This window comes from Cavia porcellus, unplaced genomic scaffold (genome assembly GCF_034190915.1).
Source record: "Cavia porcellus strain 051 isolate PalLab524CR breed Dunkin Hartley unplaced genomic scaffold, mCavPor4.1 scaffold_5, whole genome shotgun sequence".
Taxonomy (NCBI): Eukaryota; Metazoa; Chordata; class Mammalia; order Rodentia; family Caviidae; genus Cavia; species Cavia porcellus.
In genome coordinates this window covers 1,203,722-1,231,326 of record NW_026947488.1, presented here as the reverse complement: position 1 = coordinate 1,231,326, position 27,605 = coordinate 1,203,722, and the positions used below count along the sequence as shown (strand labels likewise).

Below are 27,605 nucleotides of genomic sequence, written 5' to 3'. Positions count from 1 at the left end.
GAAGCCCCCATCCCCGCGGCAGGGTCAGTGGCCGTCTGGATGGCAAGGAGCAGCCGTTCAAGGCCCCATGAGCACGCAGCCAGGCGCGGAGGGTGAGTCACCAGCAAGGTCCCCGGTGCCCTGCCCTCCCAGTCTCCTGCCGCCGGCACCCACTGAGGTTGCACCCCACGGCCCCACCCGCCCACTGCCGTCCCCCGGGGGACGCGGGCGCCATCTTCCTCTCATGCCCACCCGCGGGCTGGCACTGAGCGCGGGGACGCGGCGCCCAGGGCCCAGAATAGCTCTGGCTTCCACCTATCTGAGCCTGACCGACGGCATCGCCAGGAGGTGGAGGTCCTGTTCCGGCCGAAGGAGGAAGGGTGCCTCCAGGCCGTCCCAGCAAGTGCCCAAGGAGCTGCCCCCAGCTGGGCAAGGGGACCCGCCCCACCCGTCCAACCCCGCGCCAGGTCAGCGTGGAAAGCCTGGCGGCCCGCAGCGGACAGGCAGCCCGGGATGGGGGGAAGCCGGGCGCGAGCCCCCGACTCACCCTCTCCCGACCCCTCCTCTGCGCTCCGAGGCCGCGTTCCCAGGCGCCCCCAGCGCCCGACCCACCGGCCCAGCACTGGCGACGCCGCCAGACCCGCAGGACCTGGGCTGCGCCAAGGTCACAGCGGCGGCACTGCGCTCCGGGACCCGGTGCGGCCGCGTAAACAAGCGCTGCTCGCGGGGTCCTCCGAGCGCACCGCTCCCCCTGGGTCCCCCCGGACCTCCCCGGAAGCGGCGAGCACAGCCCCAGCCCGGCGGCGCAGCGCGGAGCTCTCCGCCCCGGGACCGGCCGGGGAAGGGTCCCTCTGCGGGAAGCGGAGCGAGGGCCCAGGCCACGTCCTTACCCGGAGCCGCGGTCTCAGGCAGAGGGACTGGCGGCGCCGGCGCCGCAGTTTTATCTCCGGGAGGGGGTCCACCTATTGACGGTGCGGCGCAGTGCACTGCGCCCCTGCAGTACGGCAATGCGGTACCGGCGGGGAGGGCGGGGCCGGCAGCGCGGGGACGCGGGATGCGGGGCGCGCACCCACGGACGCGCGGGCGGGCGCGACGCGGCGCCAGGGGATGCGGCGAGGGAGCGAGCGGCAAGGGCGCCGGAGCCGAGCGAGCACGGACGCGGGAGCAGAGCGGGCAGAACAGCCGGGAGCTGGGGGCAGGGCAGGGCGCAGAGGGCGAGGGCCAGGATAGAGAGGCGGCCAGATAGGCACAGGCCACGGGGGGGTGGGGGGTGGGGGCTCCGCGACAGAGAGGCCCTTGGAGAGCAGAAGAGACACATTTAACACAAAAAGACATTCCTGGGAGGAGGACTCGGGCACAGGACCCGTCAGGTGGGGGAGGGGAGATAGGCTGGGGGTGCTGAGGACCACCTAGCCCATGTCTGTCTAAAGGTCCTTAAGGCCCCAAACTCTGCTCTGAGGAGCTCTCCCTAGTGTGGTCCCGGTGCAGGGACACCTGTCCTCCTTGCCTGTATTATGGCTCTGTGGTCAGCACATCCAAAGGGCAGCCAGCCCCTCAGTGCCCTCCAAAAGAGCCTGCTCTGCTCTCTAGGGGTAGGAAATGCTTGAGACCCCTCAGAGCTGCTGTGCCCTTCCAGGTGACTGTGTGGTACAGCAGATCCAGAGCCTAGTCCCTGGCCCACTGTCTGCCAGGCTGAACCCCCGGCCTGCTCCACTCCTGGAGGTTCTTGACAGACTAGGGTCCCTGAAGCAGTCTTTAGGGAGGGGGTCGTGGTAGCCGTGTGTCATGCGAAAACCAAGGTCCAGAGGTTCCCCGGGACCCGGTCTGCCATCTCCCCCAGGCATTCCCACTGTCCCCCTCCCACCCCACCACCCACCTGCCTTGGCACTTTGTCACTGCAGGGAGGATAAGTCAGGCAGGGCACCAGGGGCCTCAGAGCTGTGCATTGAGCTGTGATGGCTGCCCGTCCCCTCCCCCAGACACAGAGGTGTAGGTCAAGGCCCTGTGCCTGTCCACAGAGCAGTGTCCACGAGGATCCCCCAGAGATGGGTTCCCCAGGTTCGCGGGCAGTGGGGGAGTGGATTCTCTCAGGCCCATGGGAGGGTCTTCCAGCAGAGAAAGGCCTTTTACACTAAGCAGAGGGAGGACAGGCCTCTGGGATGATCCAGCACTTCCGAGTGCTGCTGATACTGTCAACTGGGAGCCAGGAATTAAAAATAAATGCCTGGCGATGCAGCGAGAGGCACCGCCCCTCCCTGCCGAGCGGCTCTTTACCTCTCATGCCTCTCTCCCAGCCTGAAGGTTAGGCCGGCTTGTTACAGGTGCTGTGATTGGCCAGAGCAGGGTGGGCCAGAGGAAAGGAGGAGGGGTGGGGACCAGGACTGCTGCCAGCAGAGAAGACCCTGAGCCACCTTCAGCTTTGGAGTGGACACTTCCTCCCTCTGCAGCTCTGAGCAGTGCTCCCGGCCTCTGTGCAGGTTTAGATAGCAGTCGGTTGGGGAGGCCCAGAGCAGGGGCTAACTCTTGCTGGGGAAATGCACCCCAGGAATTGTCTCTGGTAGCAGGATGTGGCGGCGTCCTTGAAACACCTTGCACTGACCTTGGAGAGGGTGTCAGGGTGTCAGCAAGGACTCAGCATGTGCTGGAGAGACCCATGGTCAGCAGTAGAGAACGGAGTGCATAGAATGCGAATCTACATAAGGTAATGGTACTTGGTGAGAAGACCAAGCAGCTCCGGTGTTCACAGTACTAAGCAACTAACTCTCCAGTGACTCTAGCAACCACCACTCGTTGTCAGGACTTGTGATACTGATACTAAATAATCCCTAGCCCCTGCCTGATTACCTCTGTGATCTGAGTTTCCCCCAAGTTCACAAGCTGAAAACTTGCTCCCAGAGCTGCAGAATTGGGAAGATGGGCACTTGGGAGGCATCTGGATCCAGAGCCTCACCACCTCCACCTCGTAGAGGCCTGTGTGAGGGGTTCCTCTTGGCTGCCTGCCTCCCACTGAGGAATGGCGCTGGCACCATAGCCTTGCACTGCCTGACCTCCAGGGCCATGAACACTGTCTCTGTCAGTCCTGAGTCACCCGCTCACAGACATTCTGTTGTAGCAGCACAGAAGAGACTAACATGGCTACTAATTACTTGGTAGATAATAATACTTGATCTATTAAGTACTAAGTGATGCTGAATAACAGCCTTACATGCTAATTAGTAACAGTCACAGTTGCCAAGGACTGTAAGCTCACCCAGGCAGCAGTGCCATCTAGACAACGGGCCTGAGGCTCCTGTGACCCTAGGAGGCAGCTGGGCTGCATGAAGTCAAGTGTCCTGCCTAAGGTCAAACATCAAGTGGACAGCTCGAAAGGCGAAGTCCCCATGGAAGTCTGAGGTGGCCTGCGGCTATGCTCTGCCTCACCCCCTTGCCAGCCCTCTTTCTGCATCTGAGTCCCTGGTTGCTATGACCCAGGGAGTTGCCACGCATTAGGGTTGGGAGAAGCCAACCAGAGCTCCCTCTGGGAAGCAAGGCTATAAGCTATCCCCTCCTCAGCCCCCTCCTGGAGCCCTCATCAGACTGTTTGGGGAGACACAGGCAGCTCCCCTGTCCCCTCGCCCCCACCAGTTGGAGTTTCTTTAGCCTTGGGAGTGAAGACCCAGCTAAAATTAACCATTCTCAAGCTGTCAGCCCTGGAAATAAAACTGCCTCCCATTGGCTGCTGGTGATGTCACTGTCAGGTTAATAATAGCCTGTGAATGCATAGCTAACCACCTGTGCCTGTGCCTCCCGAAGCCTCAGCCTGGTGGCACCCTGGGAGCCGCTGCCCCACAGGTGGAGCCATCAACCCAGATGGGCTGTGGCCGGGACTGGGATGTCCTGGGGACTGGGATGTCCTGGGGAGGATCAGGCTGGTGTCCCTGACTTGCCCTGGCTGGACCATCACTGCCTTGAGACCGCAGAGTGCCGCTCTGCCAGCCTTCCTTAGCCGCAGGGACCCATGCGGCAGCCTCTGAGGCTGGCTCTCAAGGCAGGGTACCCAGGGGACCAAGCCAGCCCTTGAGGAAGCAAACTGAACTGTCCACCTGGTAAGGGAAGTGCTCTTGGCAGTGCAGCTTCCCTTAGAAAAGCAAGGTCACATCTTCCCGAATCAGAAGAGCTGCGGTGGGGGCAGGCAACAGGCAGGCCAGGCCAGTTGGAGCAGCCAGGCTGGGTCTCACCAGAGTCTGCCCAAACCAGCAGCCTGCAGGGAGCCGTTGCCATGGTGAGAGGCAGCTTGCTGGCAGGCAGGTCCTCCCTGACACCTCCTCCTCTGACAGTGGGAGGTGCTGCCCTGCTGCTTTCTCCCTCCAGCCACGCAGGGAGGGCGCGAGCTTCTGCAGGGCTGGGGACCCCACTTAGCCCGCTGCAGGCTGAGGCTGGGGCAGACAGGACATAGTGTCTCTGAGTGGGAGAGGTCAACCTCTCAGACTCAAGGAGGGCAGCTCCTGAGCCACAGGGCACCGCAGCACCCAGAGAGGACGCGTCTTTCTGTCCAGGTCCAGCAGAGGACAAGGGCAGCCCCTCAGGGCTCACCGGGAGCAGAGCCATCCAAGGCAAGTTGGGAGAGGTTCCCACAGCCCCTGCCCTGGGCCTGTCTCCCTTACTGCACACTTGGCCTTAGGTTCCCAGGGGGGGTAGGGAAGAGGGGAGGGGGGTCTGAGGCTCCTTAGGGAGTTTTCCAAAAGCTCCCCTTCTTGGGGTGATCTAGGATGTGCTACAGAGGAGGCTCCTGCCCAGTCAGCTGGACCGGACCCAGAGGCCAGCTATGTAGAAAGATTCCCCATGCCACCAACCACTAAGAGGAAAAGGGGAGCACATGCGCCTTTGCCCTTTCCAAGCCGGGGGGTTGAGCATGGTAGAAGGTGTTCTCCTACCTCAGTCAGTTACCATAGCTACTAGAAAGTGCCGGGGAGCCCCACCCCAACCAGGAGACACGGATCTGGCCTTTTTCCTTGACTGTGGGTTGAATTTCCTCTCATTCTGAGTCTAACTGAATCGGAACACCATGCTGAGGCTCTGGATTCTGTTACTTCCTTGGAAAGAGGTTGGCTGTCATGTTAGCAGGCCACTCAGCCACGGGCCTGTGTGAACGTGGCTCATGCTGTTGTGAGAGTCTGTGTGCAAGGGACAAGGTGGCTTCTGAGCCCCTCAAACCTGGTAGTGTTCAGCCCTCAAGCCTGGTTTCCTCTGCAGGTCTCTACTGGGCTTGGTTTGAACTTTGTCAGATGGGTCTGGAGAAGGCATTACAGTAAATCAAAGTCCTTTCTCCAAAAATAATAACAATAAGGAAGCCAGTACATGCTGACCAGGCCCATTGCTGCCCAGCACTGCATCACCCCTAGCTTTTGCTCTACTCTAACTTGTGGTGGACTCCATGTGAGGTGACCCCCCATGACTCCCACCCCCCACACCAAGGGAGCCTATGACTGGCATTACTCCTGTGAGAGGCTCACATTACCAAGACTGTCCTGGCAGATGGGGCAGCGGATGGGATGCTCCTGCCCAGTGTGAGAATCTCAGCAGGGTCTGGGGCTGCCAGCCAACAAGAAATTCTGCCAAAAACTATGTGACCTACCAAGAGGACCCCAAGCTTCAGGAAGAAGCCACAGTCCTTGATTGTGCCCTTTTGAGACCATGACCAACCTAAGTGAATCCATACTGGACTCTGGACCATGCAAATTGATTAACAAAGCAACACTGTACTTTAAAGCAAGCAGATATGGCAATCATGCCAGACTCCAGGAAGTTGAGGCAAGAGGATCACTGAGAGTTCAAGGCCAGCCACAACTATATAGAAAGACCCTGTCTCAAAAGATAAATAAAGCCACTAACACTGGAGGGCTGGACTGCCTCTCTGTACAGCCTCAGCACTTTAGCAACTTAGCAAAACCCTGACTCAATAAAATAAAATGGAATATAACACAACACAAAGCGGGGATGAGTTCAGTGTAGCTCAGTGCAAAGGCCCTGGAAGCACTTACCACAAAAAAAGAAAAAGCCACTCCGTGTGTCAACATGCTATGCCCCAAGGCAGGGCCTGGCCAGCAGCTGCTCTGCTAATGCCCAGAGCCAGCACTGAGCCCCTGCACCCCAGCCTGTGCCCTGCCTGGACCGCCATGCTCTGCTTTGCCACCTGCAGGACCATGCTGGGGACCCACCTGCAGGTGCTGTCCCCAGCTCCACCAGTGCAATCACTGTTTCCCTCTGTAATCATCCTGTGTCTTCCCAGCTGGTCTCAGGATTCATACTCCCCGCAGTTGGGCGGGATCCCACCCTCCACCCCTCCCCAAATCGACTTCCTAAGTCTTCCAGCAGGTGTGAGGAGGCAGCTCTAAGCGGTTTTGATTTGTATTTCCTTGGTGACTAATGATACTGAACATCTTTCATGTGCTTATTGGCCATTTTTTTAAAAAATCTTCTTTGCAGAAATGTCTATTCAAATCTTTGACTGATTTTAGATTGCATTTTGGGGCCCTCCCCCTTTGTACTACTTGTGATTGACCCAGGGCTTTTGCACTGAACTACATACTCCACACTTTTTGTTGTTTATTTGTTTGTCTGAAGCAGAGTCTCGCCATGTAGTCCAGGCTGCACTTGAACTCACTGTGTGGCCCAGGCCAGCCTTCCTGCCTCAGCCTTCTGAGCGCTGGAGTTACGGTCAGGCACTAACCCATCTGGCCCCACCCTTTTTAAATTTTGAGACAGTGTCTTGCTAAAACGCTAAGTTGCCCAGGCTGGGCTCAAGTTTGTCATTCCCCCACCTCAGTTTCCCACGTGCTGAGATCTCAGATGGGGGCCACAGTGCCCTGCTGACTTCATGCGTTTTCACCTTGCCAACATCACGCTGCGTTAAATTGCTGCTCTATACCAAGTCCGAAGATCAGCTCTACGTGAGAGGAATAATGCGGGGAAGACTGTCCGCATGCAAAAGAAGCTACTAGGATTCTCACTGCACACTGTGTATTTTAAAAAACAACTAGAAATGGATCAAAGAGCTAATAAAGCTATGAAGTTGTTAGAAGAAAGAAGAAAACACAGGCATAAATCTTCATGACCTTCAGTTTGTCAATGAAGCCAGACAGCAAAGGTCACTGAGTATGATTTGATGTGTACACAATATCCAGAAAAGATATCCAGATCGGGGAGTGCCAGAGGCTGGGAGCCGGGAATGGACCGGGATTCCTCTGGGTGAGGGGAGTGCCCTGCAGCTCCACTGAGGTGACATGTAAATGTACTGCAAGGTGTCTGAATCGCACAGTCGGAATGGTGGATTTTATTTCAGTTTTAGAATTGGAAAAGTAGGGCCAAGGATATAGCTCAGTGGCAAAAATACACGCCTGGCAAGCATGCACTTGTGAATTTGACCCCCAGTACTCCCCCCAAAAAAATTGGAAAAGTGCAATTTCCCTATATTCTTTCTTTTGTTTTTTGTTTTTGAAAGGGTTGCTGGCCCAGGCCGGATACTGTAGCCGGTAAAGCCAAGGAGCTCCTATCTCCCCCCAGCCTTAAGAATTACCTCTGGCACCAAACTAAGACCAATGGGCTACCTGTGCATCCCTAATGCCCCCTTGGGTTCCACCCCAGGCCGAGGCTACTTATGTGCCTCACTCCACGTGTTCCACGGAGAGATCGCCGGCCCCGGGGTGGAGATGCCACGCCCCAGGGGGTCGGGGGTGTCTCCCTGCATTCCCAAAATAAAGGTTACTTATATTTTACACTTCTTAGCTTTTCAGCCGCCGCCGGTCCTCCTCCTCTTCCTCCCCTCTACAGTTCTATCAGTTTTTTGAGACAGGGTCTTGCTATAGCCCCAGGCTGGCCTCCAACTCAGGCTGATCTTCCTGCCTCAGCCTCTCATGGCTGGAATTCCAGACAGGCAACTCCACACATGACTATATTCTTATTTTTTAAAATTGCTTTATGATTTTAGTTTGTTTATCTTTCCATCTTAATTTTAGGATCTACTGTCTTTTAAAAATCTGAGTTTTCCTTGAGATTACAGGAAACCTATAAATCAAGTCCCTGAGGGTGGAGAGGTCACAGTGCTGAGCCAGCAGCTCCTGGACACAGCCTGACACTCCAAGCACCCTGCCCCCTTCCTTTTTAATTAGCATGTCATTTAAATTATTTTCTCCTTGAGGCTGGGGATTTAGCTCAGCGGCATAAGCGCCTGCCTTGCAAGCAGGCAGTCGTGAGTTCGATCCCGGGTACTGATAAAAAGGAAAAAGACCAAAAAAAAAAAAAAAAAGATTATTTTCTTCTTTTGTCTGCTGCAAGGCTACAGAAATAAAATTCGTGTTTCTGTGTTGTCTGGCCGTCTGCCTAACCTCACCCACCCAGTGTGCCTCTCCCGCAGAGACACTGGGATTCTCTCCCTTCGGGTGGTCTGTGCACAGCAGCAGGCACTGTGTGCCTCTCACTCCATTCCATTGCTTTGTTTTGCTGACTAAGACTTCCCAAGATAATAGCAAGGGGTGAACATCTGTGCCCCACTCCTGGTCCGGGGCGGGGGGCTGTGGGGAGCACAGCGTCGCTCTGAATACAGTCTCTTTACTCAGCCAAAGCTGTTCTCTGCCGTTTCTGCCTTGCTGAGAGCCTTTAGCGTGCCTGGATACTGAATTTCAGACAAGGCTGACTCCCTCACTTGGTTTGATACAAATGTTCACAGCTCTTGGTTGGTGCCTTTTTGACAATAGCTGCTTTAAAATCTTTGCTGAATAACTCCAAAAGCTGTGTTACCAAAAGCAGTGTTTGCCTTGACTGCTTGTCACTGCAGTGTGAATTGAGATTTTCCTGATTTTTTTCTGCTGAGTAATGTTGGATTTTACCCTGAGGTTCAGTATTTTTGGTGCATAAACACTTCGTGACTGTTCAGTGGCTCTGGTTGAAATCCAGAGCACTGAGGCACTTGCTCCTCACAGGTCTGTGCAGATTTTCTGTTGTATTTGGTATGGGGTCTGTTGACCTCCTTTTTTTTTTTTTTTTGTCTTTTTCCTTTTTATCGGTACCGGGGATCAAACTCATGACTGCCTGCTTTTAAGGTAGGCGCTTAAGCTGCTGAGCTAAGCCCCCAGCCCTGGTTAGACTATTTCTAAAAGTGAAGACACTAACTTGTGCTAGGTACCTGTTGTGTGCCAGGCACTGGTCTGAGCACTACAAACACAAGGAAATGGAAGGACAGACAGGTGACCAGTCACCACTGCCCCAGGACTTCGTCTCACCACACGAAGCACCCACACAGGCAGAGTAAGCATTTGCTAGATATTAATTAGTGATCTTACTTTCTTCTACAGTGGATGTCACCATCTAAGAATCACCAGCTCCTGCTAGAGTCAGGGGGCTGCTGCTGCTCAGGGAAAAACAACCTTTGGTCCGGAGGCAAAGAGCAGCCAGCTGGCCCATCACGGTCATAGTCATGAACATGCACCTCCAGGAGCAGACCAAGGAGCTCCTACCTCAATCCCCAGGTACCTGCAGCTGGGGTAAAGCACAGTGACAGTGACACTCCCTGTTACTGGGTGTCCTAGTTATTTTCTAGTTGCTGAGACAAAATATCAGACACCCACAAGTTAAAGGAGGAAAGGTTTATTTGGCTCGCAGTTTGTAGAGGTTTCAGTCCATGGTTGGTGGCCCCAAGGGATGGGTGGCCTGGCAGAGGGCATCACAGAGGAGAGGGAGTTTTTGGCAGGGCAGGCAGGCAGCAGCAAACCTCCCTTTCCCTTTTACCCCTTCCAGGCTACAAACTTTTTGTGTGGTCCATGGTGGGGCTCTCATTATCCACACCCAGATCTGTGCTAAATCAATTTGATGCCCACTCCCTTTATCCTAGTGTCACACATCCAGGATCCAGCCACCGCCCCAAAGCCCCACCTGTGAGTGCATGAGGCCTTGGTGTGACACCTAGGTGGTCACAAACTGCGACCCTGATGACAGAGAGCCTGTGTGTGCAGGTCCCATCCAATCTAGAGAGGGAAAAGCTCAGCCATGGCAGGTGAGTGCTAAGCCTGGAGCTCAAGCCCCACCTTTCTCTTCCACCCTGCAGGAGGCCTGCAGCCACTGTCAGTCTTGGGCCAAATAAGGAAGGTGTCTCCTTTCCAGCAGAGATGGCCTGCCCATGTCCTGCCTGCCAGTGACTGTGTTTAGGCAGCAACTTAGGCCTGGCCAGCCTCTGTGCACTGTACAGGTGACAATCTCTCCCACCCCAGTGTGTTTCTTACTATGGGGAGAAACCTGTCTGTTCCTCGCTTCCGTGTCCTGAGCCAGCACCATGGCCTGCAGCCCCAACATGACTCCAAACACACTGCATGAAGGAAAAGAGGCTGAGCTCCTGCTGGGAGCTGCTGCGCTGCTGATCGTTACACATGCAGAGCAGAAACCACAACTGCGCACACAGGAGCACCTGGAAACCCCCTGAGGGCATGGGGTGCTGGAGGGGAACAGGTGCTCCAGCCCCAGAACGCTGGTTAAGCAAAGGGGTGTGACAAGGGTATTAATAACCGCATGGCAGTGGGTGAACGGTTGCTTGCTCCCTTCTGGGGATAGGACCTCGCCTGACCCCAGCTTTCTGTCTCTATTTTTTCATCTTCTCGTCTTCTTTCCCCTGGGAGCTCTCGTGGACTGACACTTAGCCTCCCTGCCACCATAGGTCCCTCTGTCTGCTGATGCCAGGAGCAGCAGAAGGCTGCCCTGCAGGCTGGCACAGCAAGGGAGAGGCCACATGGGTCCCCCTGGCCTGTGGCTCCCAGGCACCAGCCATGGCCCAGAGGAAGGTCAGCAGCATCTCAGCAGGACAGTGGCTTGGGTAGCCTCCCTGGGCACCCAGGAGCTGAGAAAGAGATGGGCGCCCACCCTGCAGCCAGGCGGAGCAGTCCCCATGGAGCGTTTCTCTGTCCCAGCAGGTCTCCATTCAGTATCCCCTTGCGTTGCTGTAGGGATGAGCCATGGAGCGCCACCTTCTGGGCACCTCTGTTTCCCCACTTTTAAAGAAAGAATGTCCTGAAACCAGGCATGGTGATGCATGCCTGTAGTCCCAGTAATTGGGAGGCTAAGGCAAGAGGATCCCTAGAGCCCAGTAATTCAAGGCCAACTTGGGCAACACAGACAGATTCTCACCTCAAAAGTAAAAAGGAAGGAAGGAAGGAAGGAAGGAAGGAAGGAAAGAAAAGAAAGACGGGGAAGCGAAGAAGGAAGACTTTCCCTCCAGACTCATTACTGAAGCTGTGACTGAGGTGAGGATGAGGTGGCTGGTTGCACTGGCCCCAGAGCCCAGCTGAGAAAAGCTGGGGGGGCTCCCCTGTGTCCTACTGGGGAGGCCATCCGATGGCTCCTACCATCAGCTCCTCCATGCACAGTCTTCCCCTCACTGGACAGGTGAAGAGCACACACAAAGGCAATGCTGGCCAGACCTGGTGTGGTCACCCTCACGCCCCCTTCCCAGGTATTGAGCCTTGATCAATACCTTGTACCCCAAACTCCAAGAGGACACCACATAGGAGGAGGCTGACCAGAGGTGTTCACAGCACCTCTGCAGGATTCCACACCTAGCCTGCCACTGTAGGGCCATGGGCTGGCCTCAGCCTGGCCCCAGAGGATGGTACTAAGATTATGCTTTGCCTCCAGGTCCTGAGGTGCTGAGGGCAGAGCTGTGTTCACCCAGTGAATGTACCCCAACACCTGACACACAGTGGGACCTGCTGGACAAATAGAGAATCAGCAGCATCAAGGCCAGAGCCAGCCCCGGGAAGAAGCCCTGGCAGCTTTGCCTCCCCTCCACTCCCCAGCCATGGAAGCCCCAGCTGGACTCCTTCTCCAGGCGACTGCCAGGGCCTGCTTGCTCTGCTCAGAGTCCTGAGGATGGCACTATCACAGGAGCCCAAGCTGGCTTTCCTCTGCATCTGCTCATGCTGCCCATGCAGCTGTGCCAGGAATCATGACAGGCAGCCTGTACTGCAGCCCTGGCCCCACCTACTGTGCTGTTCAGGTCATTCCAGGCTCCTGCAAAGCCCTGTGTGGTCAGGCCCTGGGCAAGCCCCGCGGTTGGCCTCTGATGTCTTGGCCTGATGATCCCTGGGATGCAGGGGACGGAGGGGTCAGTATCAGAGCTTGCAGCACAAGCATCTAAGAAACAAGCCTGGGTCCTGCCAGAAAGGTACACCCTTGGATATCACAAGATCTGACCAGTGTGCCCCAAGGTGACCCTCAATGGCCCTGCCCATGCCTCGCTGCACAGGTCCTGCTGTCCCCCCCTACCCCGCCCAGCCGCGCAGCCCTCTTGCTCTTGCCCAGCACCACTGCAGGCTGTGTCTCAGGTGCCCATGCATGCCATCCGCTCTGCCCCAAGGAAACCAGCTGCCACCTTGCCCCCTTGTCCCATCCAGCCTCTGGACTGGTCTCCCATATAGGGGCTGCTTTTAAGAAGGAGGTAGCAGGGCTGGGGGTTTAGCTCAGTGGCATAAGTACCTGCCTTGTAAGCAGGCGATCGTGAGTTCGATCCCCGGTATCAATAAAAATGAAAAAGACAAAAAAAAAAGGAGGTAGCATTGGAAGTCAACCCCAGGAGTGAGGGACTGGGGATTTAGCTCAGCGGCATAAGCACCTGCCTTGCAAGCATACACTGGGTGCCAACAAACTCAGCAGTGGACATGTGTGGAGGCCCCGTCAGAGACCCCTGGGCCTCAGGAGTCAAGGGGCATCTTCCAGGTCTAGCTGGGTTTTCCCTGAGCATCTGTGAAGAGGGTTGACACTGTTGGCCTCGTCCTAGGGAGGGGCACACAGCACCCAGCTGGCGCTGTGCCCTCCCGGCCTTCATAGGGATCATAGAGCAGCGTGGGGTTACAGGGCCTCTTGAGCCCCCTGTTTTTATTTCTTCATCTGAGCAGTGTCTATTCATTTGTGGTACCCATTTTTGGACTGTTTATCCTATACTCTATTGGAGCTGGGGGAGGCTTATCATTTATGCACTTGGCTTTCTTCTCTGTGCCTTGCCTGTCAGCTCTTTCTGTGGTCTCTTGGTTCAAGTCCCAGGGGTCTTTGGTGCCCGCTGCCTCAGGATGCCCTTGCCCTCCCCCATGCCTGCTGTAAAGCAGCCGACTCAGGGGCCTGGCTGAGCTCCTCTTTGGGCAGAGGGGAGTTGGGGATTGGAGAAGGAGGAGTAGTGGGCCCTGCAGGATGGACAGGAGGGCAAGCACTGGCTCCTGATGGTCAGGCAAGGGCACGGCTGGTCAGCCCTGAGCCTCAGGCGCCTGGAGAGAACGTTCTGGGGTCCCTCGGAACAAGAGTCTGGGACAGCAGAGCGTGCCTCGGCCTCTAGCTGCTGTGGAGACTGCCAAACAACAGCCCTATACCCTACCCCAACCTGCTGCCCCCAGAGGCATTGAGGGGGCAGGGCTGCCGCCCATGGCGCACCGGGCACAGGGAGCCGCTGCCGAGCAGAAGTCCTTGATTATCTCGAGTGGCAGTGGGCAGACCTGCGGCTGGGCGCGGGCGAGCAGCCCCGAGGGAGGTGACACAGACAGGAAGGCTTGGATTCCTTGGTTCCGATTCCGCACTGCACTGCGGTCAGTCGCCGGCGCCCAGGCGAAGGCCGGCGGGCAGGGGCCCCGGGGGCGGGGCCTGATTGGTGGGCGGGACCTTGTCTGGTAGGAGGGCGGAGACACATGGCGCCCCGCCCCGCGCCGGCCCCTACCCGGCAGGCAGCGCGTCCGCGCGTGCGCAGGCGCGCGGTGTAAGTGAGCTGCTGTAGGTGAGCCGGGCGCTCCCGGCTCTGCAGATGGGCTCCGGGTCCCTAGCGCCCGAGTCCCCACCGCCCGTGACCGAGAGCTGGGTCACCGGGCCGGAAGACGGGCGGGCCACGCACAGAGCGCCTTTGTTCTTCGGCGCTCAGCCGGCCCGGGAGGCCCCGGGTCCCCATACCCGCGCACGGCGGGCCCCTGAGGCGGGCCGCCCGGCTCCGCGCCAGCTGCCGGCTGGAGTCCACGCCCGTCGGGGCAGCGTGGAGTCCCAGCAGGCCGGCGCCTTCGCACCCGTTTCCCTCAGGTCACTGGTGGGCTGGCTGCTGCCTCTCGGGGAAGCCTGCCGTCCCGTGCTTGGCCTGTTTCCGAGTCCCCGCAGCAGTGATTCCCCCCACCCCCGCACCGCCCGGGGAGCTGGGCCGAGGGAGGAGGGGGCGCAGCTTCTGTCCCACCGACCCGGGCTCACTCCCTGCCTGAGATTCCCCCAGGCGCCCAGCAGTCTGGCTGGGAACATTCTGGGGTCCCTGACCAGGATAAGCGCCGCTCTGCCTACCCACCCCGCCCTGTACACTAGGCAGGCTGCTGCAAGCGGGCGCGCCAGAAGCCGGCCACCAGCAGGAGGCTGGACACCTTTCCTCCCGACCCTCCTGACCCGGCGGAAAGCAAACTGCAAGCGGCCACAGCCCAGCCTGGCACATCTGAGTGTCACTGAGTGCCTGTGGCCTCGCAGCCTGGTGGGAGCTGGTGCTGCTCCCTCTGGGACTCCACAGAGATGCCTCTGCCCAGATCTGGTGAAGGGTCCTGGGCCGGCGGGTGGGGTGCCAGCAGGGCAGCTGCTCTCTCCCCACAAGCCGACCTGCAGGTCCGGCCACTGGGAGGCTGGAGCTCTTGCTGTGAGTCCGGGCGCCCTCAGCCGGAGGAGACCCGACATCCTTTGAGGACTTCCTTGGAAGACCTTGCCGCAGCCGGCCTCAGCTCCAGGAAGGGAGGTAGGGTGGGCAGGACTGAAGAATGGGGCTTGGGGCACCTAAGGACCTTCTTGTTACAGGTAGCCCAGCGCTAAGGTGGGAAGGCTCAAAAGCTGGGGAGGGCAGCCCAGGCGGCAGGGTAGGAGGGGCCTCTGTAAATGGTGCCAGGGTCTTGGTGGAGTTCAGTCTTCCTGCCCCCTCCCCTACTGTGGAATAGCTGAGGGATCCATAGGAAGCTCTGTGCAGCTCGATCCCCTCACAGCCTGGCCCCTCACCTGTCTCCCTTGACGTCCGGGTGGTCTGCAGGGTGGGGGCCTCACGCACTCCCAGGCTGTGTGGCCTATGCAAGGCTAGGTGGAGGAGGTCCCTTCCTACCTTAGAGGGATGCCTGAGGGGGATGGCACTTTGAAGGACAGACTGAACCCTTCAGGGTCTTTCTAGCCAGCATCCCCACAAGGCCCTCAGAGCTCCTGGTAGTGGCTACTGATTCTCTTGTCTGGATGCTGGGACAGTCACCTGGTCTTGGGCAGCAGCCAGCAGTCCTCCACTGTCCATTCGGCCTGCTGCCTCCCTGCACTGTTCTTTGCAAATGCTGGCAGCTGGGCAGGGAGCCTGGTTGTAAAGGGAGAGCCCTGCCAGAACGCATGTGCCCACCACACTCACTGCCCGGCATGGGCTCAGCCTTCCTCTTGACTTAGCTGCTCAGCTTTCAGTTAGGTCCAGGGTCACCTGCCCCAGAGGACTTCAGTGTTGGGCCAGGACCATGGGAGCCCATGTCCTAGCAGGGGCAGCCTCAGCCCTGCAGCGTGTGCTCCTGCCTCAGGGTGGGCTGTCTTCATGACCCAGAGGCCAGCCTGACAGGGAGCTGTTCCCTGGGAGCCCCACAAAGTTTGAGTCCAGGGGTCCTTGCCACAAGGGATAATTAACAAGTCTATAGGTACAAATTTTACATGACCCAGGATCAAGTGCCTGGGAATCTGAAGATTTTTATTTTTGTTTTTTATTTTATTTATTTTATCTTTTTGAGACAGTCTCATTATGCAGTTCAGGCTGGCCTTGAGCACACAGAATCCTCCTGCCTCAGTCTCCCAAGCCTCCCTCAGATGCCTGACTTGGGAATCTGAAGCTTTTTGAACCCTAGCTTTGGGCTGGGCCTCTTTACAGAAAGGTCTTCATGGGAGAAAGGAAGAAGGTCAGCAATTCGCTGTCCTGGGTTTTGTGGCAGGTACAGGAGGAAGTGGGCAGGGAGCAGTGGGCATCCTGCTTCCACTGTTTCTGAGACAGACCTTGTTTGCCACGTGTCTCCCGCCCCTCACCACTGCCCTGTTGGGAACCTTTCCCTCAAGTTCCACGGCCCAGGAGCAGGAGGTGGGTCATGAGTAAGCTGGCCAAGTCAGACCTGGGCACAGGTAAGGGGGTAATGGTCCTGCCTTGTTTCCCATGGTGCTGGGATTCCCCAGAAGCTAGGTTCTTCATAGGGTGTCCTGGCAGCCATTGAGTGAGGGCAGCCACCCAGGACTTCTTAAGGTAGGGCCTGTGGCGGGCGGATGAGGCAGGCAGGAGCCTCTGACCCGTGCCTTTGATCTGTAGCCGCAATGTCACAAGGTTTCCCCTGTGGGGGCTGCAGTGGGCCCTGCAGTGTTTACCCATTGTCCAGCTGTAGTTTACATTTTTAGTGATCCTAAACTGGGCAGGTGGGAGAAACACTGGACATAGTTTGAAGGGTGGCAGCAGATACTGGAGAAAATGACCTCAGGATTTAGCCCGGGTCTCAGATAGGTAACCTCAGACTGCAGTGATGAAACCAGCGCGCTGTGGTCTTGAAGAGCCTTTCTCCCCATGATTCCCTGTATCTATCAAAGCGAGGCTTAATTGCTAACTAAATAAATTTAGCCTCTCAGGGCTGGGGATTTAGCTCAGCGGCATAAGCACCTGCCTTGCAAGCAGAGAGTCATGAGTTCGATCCCTGGTACCGATAAGAAAAAAAAAAAAAAAACTTTAGCTCCGAGTCTCATCTGTACCCATCTCAAAATAAATTGAGTCTCTGAAAATGCGGCCTGATTATTTACATAAGCGCAGCAAGAATAGGTGAACCACACTGGCGTTTGCTTTGTTGCAACTTTCTGTGGATTTCAGACTGGACTTTTAAAAGTTTCTTGGGACAGGTGTGACAAGTCACAAGTTTGAGAACAGCCTGGAATACACACTGAGACTCTATCTCAAGGAAATAAAAGAACCAAAAAAGGTCCTTGAGGCTCGGAAGCCCAGTAGGTTGCTGCACCAGATTTCGTCCGCTGCATCTGTGGGTCGGGGGAGTTACTCTCTTCTTGATCCTCCCTGAAGTGTCTCGAGCTTCCTGGGTATGTGTGAAGTGGCATCCTCCTCATCAACAGTCATGCCCACAAGGTGCCAGGCCATTCTTCTGAGGGCCTCTGTTCACACCGCGAAGTCCACCTTCATTCCTTAGCTAGTCCAAAAGGGGGACACTGGGGTCTTAGCCCTGGTACTGCAATGGTGTTTCCCCTTGTGTCTTCTTACAGAGAAAACAAATGCTTATTGAATTGCTGCAAGTAAACATGTTACCATGAAAATAAGATTATTCACTAATAGCTTGTGAATTCTGCAAGAATCAGGAAGAGGGGAAAAGATGGTTTCATCTTTGCTCAAAAAGGTCTGAGTTACATCCTGGCCCAAGCACCAGCGAATTGTTTCAGCAGTTGTTCGCAGGCAATTAATTCTCCTCCTGACAGATGGAAGCACATCATCACGGGGTTCTGAAGCTCTCCCTGGTACAGGCTGCTCCCCAGGTGACCAGAAGCCTGTCTTGCTCTACCTCCCGGCCTTCTGTGAATCCTGGAAGGAGCAGCGATTTGGGACTATAGCTGAGTGCAAATGCTTTCATTTCAGAAAAGTAAAATAAAACTAAGACAATCCTGGGGCTAGAGATTTAGCTTAGCAGCATAAGCGCCTGCCGTGCAAGCAGGCAGTCATAAGTTCAATCCCTGGTACCGATAAAAACGAAAAAGACCAAAAAAAAGACAATCCTTAGTGTCATGATTAAGTATATAAAGTTTTATTAATGATGCACTTGACAATGAAAGTTGGTTATTTTTGTCTCATGCAACATTTTTTGGGGGGAGCCAGGAATGGAACTCAGGACCTTGCACTTGGCAGGCAAGCAACGTGCCACTGAGCCCCCAGCACCTCGTGCAATGTTTGAACAGACAGAATGATGCTGGCAGCATAACAGGCATGCAGGCTGCTAAGAGTTCCATACAGTTTCTGCAACACATACCAACACCCATAAACAGCCCAAAGAAAAGTCTCTTTATTGACTGCTTTCCAAGTAATACATTAAGTCAAATTTCATTTCCCTTCTTATGACATCATCTTTTGAGATAATTCTAGGGGCCCTTTTGGAAATGCCCCATTACTTCAAAATCAAGAAGATGTATTTAAGATTTGATTTTAGAAGTTGTCAAATGTACCACCGAGTTTTAAAACACTGTTAAATATGATCTAGATTATCTATTTATTCAAAGTGGCAAAAGGTTTGTAAAGGCAAATTTAGGTCACATAGTTAGGAACAAAACTTGGCCCTTTTAATAGGAAAAGACACTTTTCAGAAACAAAGGGCCTACTGAGGGAACCTGAAGCGCAAGGAATGATGCTTAAGCACAACCAGCGCCTCCTAGGCCGATTACCCACAAGGTGGGGAAGAGCCTTACTCCTCAGCAGCCTTCCTGGGCTGGAAGAGTCCAGATTTGTGTCAGTGTACTGTGAGCAAAAAAGCTAATTTTGAGGGGCTGGGGATTCGCTCAGCGGCATAAGCGCCTGCCTTGCAAGTGTGTGGTTGTGAGTTCAATCCCTGGTACCAATAAAAACGAAAAAGAAAAAAAAAAAAACAGCAAACTTTGAGAAGACCCTTACCTACAAACCCATGCGATTTTAGCCAGCTTCAAATATGTAAGGTAAGATTTCCTTCTTACATTTTACCGTTAAAAAAAAACCCATCCGCTTCCCGCTGACACTTTCATTATTCCTTTTACTCCAGCACAGAATTAACCTCTTCCTGAAGTAGTTCCTGACACGCTCTTTCTACGGCCTAGCTTTCCCCAGGATCTTACACCTTCTCCTTAGTTTCCGTGTGTACTTTACATGCAGCCTGTGGCCTCTGTTATTCCTAATGGTTTTAATTGCATGCATTCTTTATAGTTTCCAGGGAAAAGCAGGAAGTAAGCGCCCGTGAGCTGTGACCCCAGGGGTCATTTCCCGGGCAGCATTCTGGCATCTGTAGAAACCCTGTCTGTCCCGGCCCCCCCCCCAACTTCCTCTCCTCCTGTCCGGTCAGCTCTTGGCTTGGACTTTGGTTTGGGGGCAGGGTCTCTGTGTAGACCAGGCTGGCCTGAGCTCGGGGTCCTCCAGCCTCCGCATCCTGAGGGAGCAGCGTGCACTGCTACACCATGTTAGTTTCATCCTAAACATCCCAGAAAATTTACTTACGCTTTTTGACTAACCCAGCTGGGAAAAAGTTTATCTGCATTATAGTTAACATGACAGCTTTGAAGGTTTTCCTAGTTGGTTCTGTGTCACCAACCTTCAAGTTTTATGTACCAAAGATAGTTCCAGGTCACGGGAATGTTTGGCTTAGTTTCTCTGTTTCTGAGTTTCAGGATAACACAAGCGCTCGTTTATCTCTAGGTCACTCTGAGTACAACGTGAGGCATGTTATAAATTAATTTGGTCCTGCCCTCGGTGTCAAGGCCTGGGCAGATGCCACACTACCACTGTGTGAATTTTGTCTCCACAGACAGATGCCAGCAGAGCGACAGTGTCCTCTTTACAACGTTTAGTCCCAAGTCAGCAGAGCGGGACCATAACTACTGGTTTGTTTCCATTTGCGTTTTTATCCAACTTGTGTTGCAGGCACAAACGAGAGGCTCAGTTTACCATTACTAACTCGGGGAAGACCTCCAAGCAGCTGACCGCTGTGGAGTCAGGAGGACAACAGTGGAGCCGGGAGGGGGCGACTTCCTGAGCAGAAACAGACACGCTGCAGCCTCTTTCGTGGGTTTTGCAGTGTTATGTTCATAGTTTCCTTAATACGTGAATACACTGACCACTAACCATTAACAGGTGACAATTCCAACAGTACGAGCTTCGCAGTGCCCGTCACTTTTCAGCTGCATTTAAAAGAGGACGGCAATGTATTATTGATCATTATAAAGGTTTACACATGCACACAAAGACATACTCGTGAGATTTTTCATTCTCCCAGTTTCTAAATAGCACCTTTTTCTTCTCCAATGACAGTCACTTCCCTGAAGTGTGTGATTCCAAGAGAAAACTATCAGGTTTTATAGCAAGCAGAAATTTTTCCTCTTAAGGGCATAGGGAAACATGCTCTTTCTTAGGAGGGAGAGTCTGGGGCATGTTTGCCAGACATTGGAGGTCAGTGACAGGGAGGCTGTTGACCGTTTCAGTGGCTGGAGGGCATCTGGAGAGGTCACTGTGCCCAACTCCACCCACTTTTTTTTTTTTTTTTGTCTTTTTGAGATGGGGTCTCACTATGCAGTTCAGGCTGGCCTTGAGCTCACTTTGTAGCCCAGGCTGGTCTCGAACTCGCAACGATCCTCGTGCCTCCCAAGTGCTGGGATTACAAGCGTGAGCCCCCACGCCCGGCTTCCATCCACTTTCCTTGTCAGCCTCGGGTAGCAGCTTTTAGGTGGCCCTGAGCCTGTGAAGGCATCCTGATATCCAAGCACACGAGGAGCTGGCATGGGAGAGAAGATGGCCTGGCCCGGTTTCCAGGAGACAAGGCTGGTCTGAGGAAACAAAATGAGCCAGGAGGTGCAGGGGGGAGGCAAACTGGGGAAGACCATTAGTACCGGGAGAGGAGGTGGACAGGCCAGAGCACTGCTTCTTGGGGATAGATGGGGGAGAACAGAGGTCTTCAAAACGACACTGTAGCCTACTCGTGGGCTCCCAGGTAGGCTGGCCTCTGACCAGAGTGCTCCAAGAATCTCTCAAGTGTTCCCTTAAGAGCTTTCACCAGAGCCAGGTGTGGGGTACATGCCTGTAATCCCAGCACTCTGGAGGCTGAGGCAAGAGGATTGTTGCAACTTTGAGACCAGCGGGTCTAAAAAGTGAGCTCAAGGCCAGCCTGAACTGCATAGTGAGACCCTGTCTAAAATAGATAAAAAAGAAGCTTTCACTGAGACAAGCTGTAAATATTGCTGGCACCACTGGACTCCCTTCTTCCTTTAAACCAGAGACCTCTCACCAACAGGATGGAACTCAGAAGTCCTTTACGGCCTTATCACAGCCCAGAGATTTCCCAAACCGAGAGCTGGAAGGTCCAGAGCTGCATCCCCAGACAGTGGGAGTAGAAGGAGGCCACTGTGACCTCAGGCAGGAAAGGGCCCGAGTCACACGCCTCTGGCTGGCGGAGACAGAAAAGATGTCCTGACTGTTCCGAGGAGGAGGAGGAGTCATCGCTGCAGGGTGGGCCAGTGGGCACCCAAAACAGATCCACAGTATTTTCTCCTGCTAAGCTGAATTTGAAAGTTTTTTTACCTCCCACTGCCATCTGGGCACTAAGGACAAGGTCAGGGAGAGAATCTGCCTTTCCGGGATGCTTCAGCTCTCCATCATCTCCTCTGCAGGCTCTGGGAAAGGTGGATGTCTCAGCCACCCTTCTTTGGGCCCCAGAAAACAGAAAACAGAAAAATTAGTGTCTTTTCCTGGCTGTTGCAAGCTTCAGGGCTGAGACCCATCCAACAGGGGGCAGGTTAACAAGAAAAGCAGTCAGGTTTCTTGTGTGTGAGATTTATGTGACCCGAGCCTTTGAAATGACCCAAAGGGACAGTAACACCTTCTGAGGAGCAATCAGGCGGCTCTGAAGATGACACACTCAGCAAGGCCCATGGCTCAGGTCCTTCTTGATGTCCCTGTGACCGTCCCCTGAAACTCAACAGGCTGTCTGGAGGTGGGAAGCCCTTGAAGTGCTATGCTGAGCCTGCTTTGGGGGGCTGGGAGAGGAGCTCCCCCATCTTTTTCTCTCCATGGTGTGCCACACGGCTCCTGCCTCATCATCTCAGTAAACCAGACAACCATGCAGCCTTTGATGGAGCCCCAGGACAGTGGACCAGGCCTCTCCTCTGTGGGGAGGCTCCCCAGCCACGCGACCTCCCAGGCAGCTCAGACCAGGTTCTCATACCTGGCGAAGCCTGAGAGCTTCTCGCACAGCACTTTGAAGCAGGGCCTCTGCTCTGGGTCCCTGCTCCAGCAGGAGCACATCAGTGTGTACACATTGGGCGGGCACTCCTGGGGGCAGGGCATTCGGTAGCCAGCATCCACCTTCAGGAAGGTCTCATGGTTGGACATGCCTGTGGCCAGGGACAAGAGTAGCAAGACTGTGGGGAGGCTGATGACCAACCCCCACCCTGGAAACCCAGCCACCGCACCGTCTGCTCATCAGGGGTGTCTGGCCCGTACCTGGATAGGGTGTCTGGCCCCTGCTAAAGATCTCATGGAGCAGGATCCCAAAGGACCAGACATCAGACTTGATGGAGTAATGCCCTTGGGAGAGCGCTTCAGGGGCTGTCCACTTGTACGGGATCTTGTGGTTGTGGGAGAGGTAGATGTCCTCCTGCAATCAGACAGAGCCATCAGGGCTGTAGTGGGCCACAGTGTCCCCTACAGAGGGGACACTGTAGAGAGCCCCTGTAGAGGGCTGCCTGTGTCCCCTAATCTGTGTGCAGGCCACAAAACCAGTCAGGATGTAGCCACACTGCTCTGACGGTTATCTGCCCTGCTGCCACCAGAGGGAGCTCCACTAACCAGCTGGTCAGAAGCGCCCATCCCCTGACACCCTGGGGACAGTCCAGAAGCAGAGTACAGGAATGGGGAGGGAAGCACTCCTGGAGTGCGCCTGTAACAGTGAAGGAACAGGGGCATGGATGGACCACGCCTTTCCTGTCACCGTCACTGTCGGGAGCCCATCTTCCCCATGGTTGGCTTTGCCGCTGCCCTACCTTGATGAGCCTGGCCAGCCCAAAGTCGCCCACTTTGCAGATATTGTTCTCTCCCACAAGAATGTTTCTGGCGGCCAAGTCCCGATGGATGTAATTCTTGGATTCCAAGTAGCACATGCCCTCAGCCACCTGCGATGCAATGTCCACCAGTTCGGAAACAGGCAGCTCTTGCTTCTCAGAGTCTGTGGGGTGACAGGGCCAGGGTCAGCTGGGCAGGCCCGGACCAAGTCCTTACCTACACTGACTGCTCCTCCAGCTCCTCCTTGGCTGCGGCAAAGGGCAGCAACCTGGTTTAAAATTGGGACAGTGGCCAGGCCGGCCCTTCTGTACTTACTATCGAGGGCAGTGTGTGACGGCCTCTGCCGGCAGAAACGCTGCAGACCAGAGACAGAGGTTTGCAGGGGGACTCCCACAGCACTGCTTGCTTATGCCACTGGCCCCTCCAAGGGTCGGCAGCAAACAGTGACCAGGTGGCCGCAGTACCCTGTGCGCCAATGCACTGCTAAGAACACTAACCCCAGGGAAAGCACTCATGGCCATGACGATCAAGCTAATCTATTATGTGAAAAGTGTAGGCTATGAGATCTTGCATATCTGAAATGACGCAGCCCAATTAACTGGCAGCGCTTTTGGCTTTGGTGTTGAAGGAAACCCCGGAGATGGAGATTCCAGGTGAGGTGCCTTGTGTGTGCCTGCGCGCACAGGTGGGCGTTTCTGTGTAAGTGTGCACGTGCAGGCCTGCGTGCGTGAGCACGCCCCAACACTGGAAGGACAGCCGAGGGCTCCAGGAGAAACTGGCTGCAAGAGGCCGGCCCGCAGCTGTGTGCTCCAGTGAAAAGGCCTCATTAACCCCGGGCAGGAGCCAAGCGCTCTTCTTATCTGCAGTGATCTGTAGTTTTTACAGTGAGCAGACGGAAGATTTATACTTAAGTCATTTCTCTTTACTTCCATTATTATTATTATTAATGGTTTTTGAGACAGTATTACTACAGGGTGGCCTTGGACTCCCTATGTAACCCAGACCTGCTTCAAACTCGTGGTGGTCCTCCTGCCTCAGCCTCCTGAGAGCTGGGATTATAGCTTTGTAATTTGTATTTATTTGTTTATTGTATTTATGCTGACATAAGGTCTTGCTCTGTGGTCCAGGTTGCCCGTAAACTCAATGTGTAGCCCAGACTGACCTCAAACTTGTACTCCTCTTGCCTCAGCCTCCCTAGGCCTGGGATCGCAGGTATGTGCCACCACACCCAGCTTTAAAGTCATTTCTTAAGAAAGTGGCAGGTGCACCTGGGAGCTCCCAGCTACTTGGCGTGGTCGGAGTGATCTGCACTCTGGTTTTCTGCTTAGTCCAACTGGCCCCAGCCTCTTTGTGTCCCCCGACCCCCGCTCCAGAGAGTGGGCTGAGGCCTTTGTCCACGCACCCCGCAGCAGCTCCAGCAGGTTCCCCTTGGGCATGAGCTCCGTGACGATGTAGACAGGGTCCCCTGCAGAGGCCACCGCGTACAGCGCCAGGATGTGCTTGTGCCGCAGCTTCTGCATGGCCTGGATCTCCGACTTGAAGGTGTGCTGGTGTAGGAGATTGTCTGGGGTGGGGGCACCATGCTCCTGTCACCCACTGGCTGCCCAGAACACAAGCCAGGGCCTCCACCCCAGAACCTCACCACTCTCTCCCTGCCTGCCTGTGCCCACCCAAGCCAGACACTGGCCAGGCCTTCCTGCACCTGGCCCTGATCCCGGGGGAATTTTAGGTGAACCTTTCAAGATATCCAGCCATTTATTATTTGAATGGCTTTCCATTTCATTAAGAAATTAAAGTTCCCTTTTATCACAAATGAGGTTAAAATACAGATGTCACTGAAACGAGACCCTCAGATGCTGTCGGCCTCTGGCAGGTGGGGGACAGCAGGACTCCCGGGACGGACATGTTGTCAAGCAGAGCCCAAAGCCTCGACCACTCACCTCGGGAAATCACCTTAATGGCCACTTGGACCTGGCCTTTCCAGAGCCCTTCGAAGACCTCCCCGAAGTAGCCAGCCCCCAGCTTCCTGCAGAGCGAGAACTCCTCCTGCGGCCTCTCCCAGTTGGCCCAGTGGGGCAGGGGCTCAGCCTCGTGCTGGAGGGACAGGGGATGCACAGGGCAGGGCAGAGCACTGGCCTGGCTCCTCCTCGGGAAGGACTTGCTTGGAACCCCACACGAGGATCCCAATTTTATCTCAAACGCAGGGCCATGCTCAGCTGAGGAGGGGCTAGTGGCTCTCCTCAGGCCCCTGGCAGCAACTCCCTTCAGCATCCTGAGCTGGGACCCAGCAGGACAGTGCTGACCTCTGTCCACTGGGCTTCTGGTCACCACATCCCATCCCTGCTCTACACACCCTCCCACTCAACCCTCAGCACCCCGAGTCCTGCAGGGGTGGGTAGCCCTACCTTCCAGCAGGGTGTGGTCAGCCGCAGCCCGTGGGACAGGCTGTGGGCCTTATGGTAGTCCACGAGTTCCACCAGGCTGAAGAAGGACACTGCCTCATTTAGGTACAGCCGGCCGCCCTGGTGCTGCCAGATCCTGTAGTGCCGCACGGCCTGAGCATCCCGCACTGGGCCAGCACAGCACGCAGAAGGGGATGTGAGCAGCCGCCCAGCCTGGCCCGGTCCCAGCCCGTGCTGCAGCTGCCCGGCCTCCGCCACAGCCCTGGCCACACTGAGATCTGTGTGCTGGGCTGCTCGGCTCCCAGAGTGCTGGGGCTGTGGTTATAGGTCACACCCAGACTAGGGCGCCTGTGGGCTCTGTGCTTCATGAGACGGAGGCCATGGGCAAGGGAGCAGACCCCAGAAAGGCACCTCCTGGCCTCCCCCTCTGGCTTCTACAGAGCGCCATACTGAGTTAGGCTGCAGCCATGTAGGAGGGTCAGAACTCCAAGGAGGAGAGCCAGGTGTCCTAGATGTTATTGCCAGAGGAGTCTAGGCACACAGAGGCCCACCAAGGCAGGGGCTAACGGGGACAAGCCAGGCGGCCGTACCAGAGAGAACATAGTCTGCACCCGACTTCTCGCTGACCCTGACCAGGAAGGTGCCCGGTGAGCTGCCCTCTGCCTGCAGCCGGTGTGTTGCTTCCGAGCGGGAGATGTTGCCAAAGAACCATCTGCAAAGAAGGGGCAGCCCGAGCCAGAGCTGACCCCACCCAGCTCCGCACCCGCTCAGACCCGTTGCTGACCAAAGCCATCTTTGCTGCCACCTCCCACCCCAGCCCTGCCCAAGCTGCCCACTCACTGTCCCCAGCCCTGAAGGAGCCCCTTCTTTGCCTGTCATGGAGCCTGAAGGTCCTGAAGGGCAGGCTCTGGATGCTAAGAGAGGTCCCAGTGCCCCAGAGGGGGAGGGGTGGGCACAGCACACACCACACGGGAGCCCACCAGAAAGCCTTCCAGCTCAGCTTCTTTCTTCCTCCAAGCACTGGGCGTGGGTCCCAGAGAGGGCCCTTCGCACTGAGCCCCACCCCCAGCCCTTCTCATGTTTTGAGACGGGGTGTCCAGTCACTACATTGCCCATGCTGGGCTCAAACTCGTGATCCCCATGCCTCAGCCTCCAGAGTGCTGAGGTTACAGACGTGCATCGCCACAGCCAGCTCACACTGGCTTCTGACATGAGGCGTGGAGGAGCCCTCCACTCCGGAGTGCAGGGCACGGCTCTGCCCTTGATGTCTCTGGCTCCCTCCAGAGCGGTCAGAACACAGGCTTCACGCAAAAGACCCGCACCGGCTCCAAGCCTTCTGGCTCCACCCCTGGGCTCCTGCAGACCTAGAAAATCTCCCATCTCTCCCTACCTCCACCACACTGCCTCCTTGACCCCATACCTGCAAGATACTGGGGGCCCCAGGGCCTTTGCACCTGCCACACTGGCCACCTGGGCCCTCGTCAGCCTGTGCCCGGCTCACATCCCCTCGCTGTCCCTATGATGGGCCTCTGCCTCTGAGATGCCTGCTGGCACCTGGTACACTGTGGTTCACTGGCATGCAGCAGGTACTCAGTGGATGCTGAGTTGAGGCCCCTTCCATGTACCTTCTGCAGCCCACGGTAGCCCCAGAAGCTAGAGGCCTCAGCTGCTGGGGACAAGCCTGTGCCAGCCCCCCAGCCAGGTGGGTAGCACAGCACAGCAAGCCAGAGTCTCAAAGGACAGATATCCACCCTGACAAGCTGCAGGCTGCCTCAGCAGCTTTCCTGTTCCCCGAACTAGGTCACACTTCTGGTTCTGGCTGTTTGCAAAGTGAGCAAACTTTACACTCCTAGGACTCTCACAGACTTCACCACTGGTGGTCAGTGCCCCCCAAGGCCTACCCTGGACACTCTGTCCTCTCTGAGTCACGGGGACAAGGTCCCTCACCTCCAAGGCCCCTCCCCGATGCCAGGCAACATCGTAGCCCAGTCAGCACCATGTATGGGGGGGGGGGGTGGAGTCCAGTGGCTGAGCCCAGCCCGGCATCCAGCCTCAGCTTAGGATTCAGGAAGATGTACCAAGAGCTCCCGGCCCTCCTGACACCGCCCCCCCTCCCCCCCCCCCGCCCCCCGGCCAGCCAGGGAAGCTGCTGTCCCGCACACTCACGGCTCGGACTCCACCGTCTCCTTCTCAGCCAAGTAGTTGTGGGGCACATAGCCCTCTGCCAGGGCCTGGCCCAAGTCATCCAGCAGGGTGGCCCACCACCACTCATCCTCCTTCCTAGCCACATGGAACAGGGCCCCTGCCCGGAAGCTCAGCTCCTCATCTGTCCGGGCCTCAAAGTCCCAGAGGCCCACGTACTTGGGGCCTGGGCAGACCTGGCCCCGGGACGCCATGGCAGTGTTGCAGCAGGGCCAGGGTGTGGGCCTCCTGTG

The 27,605-nt window shown here is 56.0% G+C and overlaps 1 protein-coding gene and 1 long non-coding RNA gene across 5 annotated transcripts; one reads left to right on the top strand and one right to left on the bottom strand.

Annotated features, from left to right (window-relative positions):
- Positions 1 to 1,305: 1,305 nt before the first annotated feature.
- LOC101788246 (uncharacterized) lies at positions 1,306 to 18,625 on the top strand. The gene is made up of 4 exons (XR_001199587.3): positions 1,306 to 2,680; positions 9,309 to 9,482; positions 9,845 to 10,006; positions 11,635 to 18,625. It is a non-coding gene; the product is annotated as an uncharacterized LOC101788246 (long non-coding RNA).
- Positions 17,765 to 27,605, bottom strand: Ptk6 (protein tyrosine kinase 6). Of its 4 annotated transcripts, XM_063248018.1 has the most exons (10): positions 27,337 to 27,605; positions 25,761 to 25,882; positions 25,174 to 25,337; positions 24,709 to 24,862; positions 24,171 to 24,332; positions 22,750 to 22,931; positions 22,211 to 22,364; positions 21,933 to 22,101; positions 21,290 to 21,411; positions 17,765 to 20,538 (listed from the first exon to the last, which is right to left on the bottom strand). In XM_063248018.1, the coding sequence occupies exons 1-10, from the start codon at positions 27,564 to 27,566 to the stop codon at positions 20,435 to 20,437; spliced, it is 1,563 nt and encodes a 520-aa protein (XP_063104088.1). In that variant the 5' UTR covers positions 27,567 to 27,605; the 3' UTR covers positions 17,765 to 20,434. The 4 variants fall into 4 exon arrangements, with proteins under 4 accessions (XP_063104088.1, XP_063104089.1, XP_063104087.1 ...); XM_063248019.1 differs by lacking the exon at positions 21,290 to 21,411; XM_063248017.1 differs by lacking the exon at positions 17,765 to 20,538 and having other exon boundaries at positions 20,890 to 21,411.